Source organism: Impatiens glandulifera, chromosome 1, assembly GCF_907164915.1.
Source record: "Impatiens glandulifera chromosome 1, dImpGla2.1, whole genome shotgun sequence".
NCBI classification, from domain to species: Eukaryota; Viridiplantae; Streptophyta; class Magnoliopsida; order Ericales; family Balsaminaceae; genus Impatiens; species Impatiens glandulifera.
Genome location: NC_061862.1, coordinates 240,629 through 249,339, shown reverse-complemented (window position 1 = coordinate 249,339; position 8,711 = coordinate 240,629). Strand labels below are relative to the sequence as shown.

At 34.4% G+C, this 8,711-nt stretch overlaps 1 protein-coding gene across 3 annotated transcripts; it reads left to right on the top strand.

Moving 5' to 3' along the window:
• Nucleotides 1-5,708: 5,708 nt before the first annotated feature.
• On the top strand, nt 5,709-8,711 carry LOC124921346 (probable galacturonosyltransferase 14). 3 transcript variants are annotated; one of them, XM_047461993.1, is made up of 6 exons: nt 5,711-6,322; nt 6,443-6,498; nt 6,612-6,770; nt 6,856-7,446; nt 7,557-7,859; nt 7,969-8,711. In XM_047461993.1, exons 1-6 carry the CDS (start codon nt 6,109-6,111, stop codon nt 8,248-8,250), a joined length of 1,605 nt encoding a protein of 534 aa, XP_047317949.1. In that variant the 5' UTR covers nt 5,711-6,108; the 3' UTR covers nt 8,251-8,711. The 3 variants fall into 3 exon arrangements, with proteins under 3 accessions (XP_047317947.1, XP_047317949.1, XP_047317950.1); XM_047461994.1 differs by having other exon boundaries at nt 5,712-6,322; nt 6,615-6,770; XM_047461991.1 differs by having other exon boundaries at nt 5,709-6,498; nt 6,615-6,770.

Here is an 8,711-nt window from a genome sequence, read left to right as displayed (position 1 = left end):
TCCTACATCATTAATACCATTGTTAAACCTTATGCTCTGATACCAATAAAGCTGTCACGCCCCGAACCGAGTCGTGACCAGTCGCCGCATGTCATCTCCTTGAAATACACTTAAATATAACATGCAAGGCTAACATAATTCTTTACTAACTTTCTTAATCAAAATATCACCCTTCTTTCATTAACCAAAAATCCTTTAAGCTACAATATGTTCTTGCCACCTCATCAAAATTTCAAAAATACAAGGTGAAAATGCTACCATCTTATGGTTTATAAAATACATCGTTCTAACTCTCCCTTAATACACTACTCTAAGTAGAGGGCTAACTTTTCTTACCAAAAGTAGATCGATATCCAAGTCTTCACTGTCCAGTAGGTTCTGTTACTTGATTTGGATCCTTCTCTGAAAAGGGGACCCATTAAAATGGGTGAGCTAAACTTGCCCAGTAAGAAAATCATAATATCATTACAGTTGGATCAAGAGACATTTAATATAATTATAGAAAGATCAAACTTTTATTAAAAATATAATACGTACTGTTAATAACCAATATACTTTTTCTATATAACTCTGGATAGTGATAATGACTACATTATTTTGATAACTCATTTCCATCAACAAGGACTTTAATGTCATACATTGACTCATTAACCATCAATGAGGATTTGGGGGTCCTGCATTGACTCATTACCATCAATCAGGATTTGGGGGTCCTGCATTGACTCATTAACCATCAACCGAACGTGACTGTCACGCGTTGACTCATTACCGGTATAAGCACTCGAGGAATTAATAATCATTATCAAATAAATAAGTACAGAATCCTATCCAGAGTAATAAAATCATTCTTGTATTATTCACATAATCAAATCCATACATATGTATCATTCTTTCACAAAGCATTTAGCATAAGTTTATCAAAAATTCTTTATCAACTAGTTTCGCAAATCAATTTATAAATCACATTATCAAGTCATTGCTGTCAAACGTTTTATCAAATCATTTTATCAAAACATTTCCATGTCAACTTGATCCATAAGTTTAGAAACACATTTTAATAAAACCATTTTATCAACATAATCACATTTTAGTAAAATAAACTGTAAGAAGGTATGATTTCTTACCTAACCCCCCAATATCTAGTTATTTCCACTCTTAAGCTCTACCAAATATCCTTTGTTATTTTCAAATGAGCCTTTGAAACTTTCTTCCTTCAATTATCAAATTAAACTCAAATTAGCCTTTATATTTCCACCTACTAATAATCCATATAATTTACTTCCTTAAATCCAACAATCCTTTTCATTCTCTTCCAATAAACATTCAAATTTATACATAAACTCTAAATACTTTTTCTCATCTTCAAGTTTATCCAAAACCTAAATAATCCATATTCCTTCATTCTTTGTTTTCTCTTCCTCCTTCCTAAACAATAGACAATCTTAAATCATTCAACCATCTCAAACAAATCAACTTCATTATTTCTACCAGCAAACTCTATTTCATTTATAACCCTAATTCATCCATAACCTTATCAAATCCACCATTTACTTACCTTTAATTCAAATGAGATGTTGATGAAGGAATTGATTTGTTGAAAGAGGTGATATGTTGATGGAATGATGATCTGCTCATAAGATAAACTAATTAGATAAAAATGAAGTTGATGGAGACGACATGCTGATCAAATGAAATTAATTGATAAAGAAGATGAACAGAAATGAACTGTGGATCTGATGAAGAAGACGGACAGATGATTAGATGAAGAATGCTGCTGCTCAATGTTGAAGATAAAGAAGTTGCTGGAAGGACAGAGAGAGATGGACTGCTGATCAGTACATCCCTTTTAATTTAATATACATGCCACCTACGTGGCCCATTTTCAACCACTTCCCATTTTTTAATTAAAACTTAACTTTACATTTATATCCGACATGAACCGCCTACATCCAGTCAACCCAAACAGACTAATTCTTAGCGCCTACCATTGTTGCATAGGTACGAACTTCAGCCTTATGAGGATCTAGTTGCACTGCTCCGAACCTAGTTTTCTACATATCTTGTGCGTTGACTAGAGACATCTCCTTCCTTTGATTGTTAACATAGAGTCTAGTCGATGACTGATATCTTTATAAAATCCTTCCTCTACTACCAATGACATTCATAGTACAACATATAGACTTCCCGGACCCAAATGCGAGAGACGCCTTTAAGAATTGCTAAGAAAGCTGATTGAAGACCGATATCCAATTTGATACTTTGACTTTTCCTAACCCCTTCACGATATTTTATTTCGCTTTACCCTAAACACTCACTTGAGGTTGTCCGTCCACCAAGCGGACCGCATTATATTCAATACTTATCTCGTTCATTTTTGTGCATCGTGACATAACCTAAACACATACTCTAAAATATATTGATACGAATATAATCACATGTTTATGTATGAATTATCCTTAGACGCATTATTATGACTTGATAAATAAACGGAGTGTAAAATTAATATTATTCTAAAAATTGTCAAAAGTTTATAGTAGAGACTGTCATTTTGACAGACACGTGAGAAATATCATTGATGCTATTTTTCACGTGTAACCAAACACTGAACCAATAACAGAATCTCTTGAGTGTATTTTACTAGGGGTGTAAAAGAGTCGAGTCGTTCGTGAGCCGCTCGGTCAAAGTTTGATTTGAGTTCGGTTAAAATCGAATTCGATCCGAGCTCGAGCTAGCTCGTTTAAGATTCGAGCCGAATTTGAGCATAGGTAAGACTCGCTTGATGGCTCGTCGAGCTTTTTCGAGCCTAATCATATATATATATATATATTTATTTATTATATTTTACTTTTTAATCAAAATTTGAAACATACCCATAAGACTATCTATGGGCTTATTGTTTATGGGCCTCTTCAAAATCCAATTATCCATATAACCCTATTTTCTATATTATTTTCCAAATTCTGATCATCAGCAAACATCGCCCGTAGCTCACTCCACTTTTCTTTTTTGAGAAGACTCTCGACTTCCATTTGCATCTCACTCTACAATCCATACAACACAACAATCTTTCAAGATGACTCTCGACTTCCACAACTATTTTGCAAGAAGACTCTAGATAGACTGCCCATTGATATTTCTTCAATAAACTTTGATCTGGTTTCGAAGCCTTAAATCACGTTCTGGTAAAACCTTAAATCTTGTTCAGTTGTTTCTCTCTTTAAGAACTAAATCTAGATAGTAGTTGTTGACATAACCCACTGTGGGAAAGAAGTTGCAATGCCACTCCATTTTTTCTCTTAAAGAATGTATAAAGTAATATACATGCCAAATGTCAAAAAATTACATTAGTGGTCAATACATTTTCTTTCTTTTATCTTTCAATTTCTGAAAGCTCGTCTTTACAAAAGAACAACTGAGATGATGGACGAATTATCACATGTTCAGTTTGGAAATTAGATTTAGCCTATGCAACATATGTTTTTCCTTCTAGAAAAACTGGGGAAAAAATTGAACATTCAAAATTTAGATGTTTGATCTATAGTTATTATTTGAGGGTTTGTAAATAATATAGGTTATTTGATCTTTTGTCTAACTTTGAAGTTTTCAAACTAAAATTGATTTATATTTTGTGTTTGATTATATTACTCGTATGTTTGTTTTGATTTCATTTATTTATCTCTTAATTTGATTAATATATGTATATAGAACACACATTAATTCCACTTAATATAAATATTGATGTAGTTGAAAATAATGAGGTTATTCCTAACTACAACCAATACACAAGAAAATGACGGGGAAAAAAAGTATGAGGGGTTCCAAATAAAGAAAAGGAAAAAAATTTCAGAAGTTTGGAATGATTTTGTCATATTGGAGGGATCAAATAAAATAAAATGTAAATATTGTCAATCCCTTTTGACATTGAGTAAGTCAGGAGCCACGTCAAGTCTTTTGAGGCATCCGAAAAAATTGTGTAAGGAAAAAAATTCATTTGCGAGAAGTTGAGAAATAGACCAAGTTAAATTTTATGCCCGTAGATGCAACTTCACCATCTGTTCTCTCTTTGCATTCTGGAAAGTTTTACATGGAACAAATGAGGGAGGGAGCTACTCGTTGGATCATGATGCATGAACATCCACTTACAATTCTTGAGGAAGAGGGGTTCAATTTAATGCAGAGGAGAAATGTCGGAATGGCAAAAAAATAGTAGAACGACATGTGAAGAAAATTGTATGAAAATTTACAAGATAGAAAAAAGGAGGTTGAAAAAAAGTCTTGAGTGCGTTGAAAAAGTAAATTTGATAACTGATTGTTGAAATCAAAGACTCAAAAGATTGAATTCATGGTCGTCATCGGCCATTGATTGATTCTTATTATATGTTTCCATAAAGGAGTTTTAAGTTTATAAATATTCCACCACCACGAGGAGGCCTTCAAATTTTTTACGCTATTTTCAAAGGCATGAAAGATTAGGACATTGAGAATAAGGTTTTTACAATTATTGAGAATAATGCTTCAAGTAATGATTGATGAATGGTGATTTATGTTTTTTTAATATAAAGAAATTAATATATAAATATATTTAAATTCGAGTCTTTCGAGCTGAACTCGAGTCTATGGTTATACGATCGAACCAAATTCGAGTTTAATATTGAAAGCTCGATCGAGCTCGAGCTCGAGATGAGCCAATAAAAACGAGTCGAGCCGAACTCGAGCTAGGGCTAGTCCGACTTCGGCTCGACTCGTTTACACCCTAATTTTTACACGCCTTATTTTTTTTCAATTTCTCACGGAGGAAATCTAGTGGTGTCTCTAAAAGTCAATTATCGACAATTTTAAATTCATTGTAGTTGAGCCTACCATTTTGGTTCCTCGTCTCAAATTCGAGATTCGAGAGGAAGATGAATTATGGGATGTCGATTATCGAGTCAAAAAATGTTTTCAAACATTTCAATTTTTAGAAGTTACAAACTTAAGCATATCCTCCTCGTCACTCGATGCTATTATAAATTTCATTTATTTATTTATTTTAATGTTGAATTAGATATTTTAATTTTTGTTTTCTTCTCAATTTTATTTGAATAAATATTTAAATAGAAGTTTGTTTTTAATAAGACATTTAAATTAATTAACAAATTTGATTTTGAGAAAGAAATAAAAAAATTGAAATAAAATAATCTTCTAATGGTTTAAGCTTAAAGGTGGGAGACAAATCTAAGTATAGGAGGAGGGAAGGGGGGATTTAATTGAATATCTAGAGTAAATGTTTGGTTGGTGGGATCCATCTTCACCTCTAAACCACGGTCAAAGTCAAACCACTCATCTCCCTTCCTTTCTTTCTTTAACTTTAATGCCCTTTTCTTTTATCTCCTCCTAATTTCAGGTTTTTCTTTTTCTTTTTCTTTTTTTATTTTTCCAAAATTAATGCTTTATAAAAAAAAACAAACAAACAGCACCCTAACTAACATAACGTGGTTCCTACTCCTAGTTTAGATAATAATAATAATAATAATTAATGTATCACTATATTTATAGTTATGTAAAATTAGGAAGAAAAAGAAAGTAATTAATTAATTAATTAATTAATACCAACCCATCATTTTACTTGTATTTGACAGGGAAAATAGATTTTTATTTTTACATATAAAAAATCTCTGTCTGTCTTTATGGTGATGGTATTGGTGCTTCTGGAGATAATAAGATCTAGGATCAATTGAAAGCGATAAGAAAGTTGAGGAAGAAGAGGAGGAGGAGAGAGGTCTTAAATAAATAAATAAATAAAAGCATTGTGGATTGAAATTCTTCATCATCATCATGTTCATCCCAATGCCATATTAATATGAATGAATGAATAAATCCCTCTCTAATTAGTAGTAGTATTAGTTAATATCGACGACGAATAATCCCAATGCATTGTTATCCGAGGAGAAGGCTCGAGAGGAAGAAGAAGAAGAAGGACACTTGTATTTTGTGGTGCGATTTGTATTGTTATTATTATTACAACTGCACCGAATCTGATGGTGAGGGCACCCATGCAACAACACAATCCCTACTTAATTAAATGGAGCGCTCCAATTTCTTCTAGGGTTCCCAGGGGCTGCGGAGGCGATGATGCAGCTTCACTTCTCATCTAGCATGAGAAGTATAACGATTTCGAGCACCAATGGCTTTTCTGACTTGATGAAGATCAAGGTTGCAGCTCGCCACATCTCTTATCGCACTCTCTTCTACACGGTTCTCATTCTTGCATTCCTCTTGCCCTTCGTCTTCATCCTCACCGCTCTTGTTACCCTAGAAGGCGTCAATAAGTGCTCCTCCATAGGTAATCAATCCCTTTTTTATTCATTCATTCATTCATTCATTCATCTTCTTTGCTGCTGCTGCTGCTGCTTCTGGGATCTAGATCATTCATTCATTCCTTTGCTTTGCTTTGCTTCTGTAGATTGTTTGGGAAGGCGTTTAGGACCAAAGCTCCTTGGGAGAGGTGATGATTCAGGGGTAATTAATTAATAAATAAATACATTCACTTGTTTATTTATCTATTTATTTATTTATTTATTTATCTATTGAAGAAGTTTCTCCCCAATTTTCAATTTTATGATATCATACAGCAGAAACTGGTCAGAGACTTCTACAAGATTCTTAATCAAGTCAGCACCAAGGAAATCCCAAATGGTCTGAAATTACCAGACACATATAGTCAGCTTGTTTCCGAAATGAAAAACAAGAAATATAATGCAAAAGATTTTGCTCATATATTGAAAGGAATGGTATGTATGTATGTACACAGAAGAAATATTACATGTTTTTTTTTCTACTTCTAATTTACCTGTCTGTCTTCTTCCTATAATACAGATGGAAGGATATGAGAGGCAACTCCGGGAGTCAAAGTTCTCAGAATTGACCAACAAACACTTTGCTGCAAGCTCCGTACCCAAGGGCATACATTGTCTTTCATTGCGGTTGACGGACGAGTATTCATCGAATGCCAATGCACGGAGGCAGTTACCTTCCCCTGAACTGCTCCCTTTGCTTTCAGACAATTCATACTATCACTACGTGATATCAACAGATAATGTGCTAGCAGCTGCAGTAGTCGTTACATCTATCATACAGGCTTCCCAGCACCCTGGAAAGATAGTTATTCACGTGATCACCGACAAGAAAACTTATGCTGCCATGCACACATGGTTTGCTTTAAATCTTGTATCACCAGCTATTTTGGAAGTTAAAGGTGTTCATCAGTTTGACTGGTTAACACGTGAGAATGTACCTGTACTTGAAGCTGTAGAAAACCATCATGCTATCAGGAATTACTACCACGGGAATCATGTTGCTGGGGCTAATCTCAGTGAGATTACTCCAAAGACATTTGCTTCAAGATTGCAGGCTAGAAGCCCAAAGTACATATCACTGCTCAACCATCTCCGAATATATCTGCCCGAGGTATCTTGATCACTCTTTTTCTTTTCTTTTCTTTTCTTTTCTTTTTAATTTGGAACCACAAACATATGTACAAGAAGACCTTATATTTCTTTCTCATAAATTTAATGCAGCTTTTTCCAAATCTGAACAAGGTGGTTTTCTTAGATGATGATGTAGTAATTCAGCGTGATCTTTCTCCATTGTGGGAAATTGACCTCAATGAGAAGGTTAATGGGGCTGTGGAGACATGTAAAGGTGAAGATGAGTGGGTAATGTCCAAGCGGTTCAGGAACTACTTCAACTTTTCACATCCTCTAATTGCCAATAACTTAGATCCTAATGAATGTGCATGGGCTTATGGGATGAACATATTTGACTTAAGGGCATGGAGAGAGACAAACATAAGAGACACGTACCATGCCTGGTTAAAGGAGGTTAGTCAGATAGTTGGTGTCAATACAAATACATGGTGTCATGATGCGTATTTGTTTGTAGATATATACTCTTTTGTTATTTTGATGGGACTCCTTTTAAATGTTGCAGAATCTACGCTCGAACCTGACGATGTGGAAGCTAGGCACACTTCCACCAGCATTAATTGCATTTAAAGGCCATGTTCACGTGATCGACCCATCTTGGCATATGCTAGGGCTAGGGTACCAGAAGAATACGAATATTGAGAACTTGAAGAAATCTAGTGTGATCCACTACAATGGACAGGGAAAACCATGGCTCGAAATAGGCTTTGAGCATTTAAGGCCATTTTGGACCAAATATGTGAACTACTCAAATGATTTTATTAGGAATTGCCACATATTGGAATAGTTTTGATCTGCTAAAAGGTGTGGGGGGAGCTTAGTCAGAAGATTGAGAAGTGGTGGGTGCTTGAGTTGTTGTATGCAGCCGCCTAACCTGCCCAGATTATTGAGAAGTGGGTGGGGTGCAGCTGAAGAAGAAGTATATATAGTAATAGGAAATGATGTTTATTATGTCTTCTCTCAAAATAGTAGTAGGGCAACTTTAAAACAGGAAGGCACATATTTTCATGTTTTGCTCGAACTTTCCAGGTTTCTTAGGTTTTAGTGCGAAAAGCAAATGCAAAAATGGTCTGATTCCAAACATACATGTCCTACTAAAGGAGGGGGACAAAGTTCTAACCAGACTCACTCTCTGTGTTGAGTTGGTTTATATTGACTTTTTTTTTGTTCTTCTTCTTTTATTGTGTGTACAATTTTGTGAGAAAAGATTTATGTTGAGAAGTAAAGATCTTTTTTCCTTTTATCTTC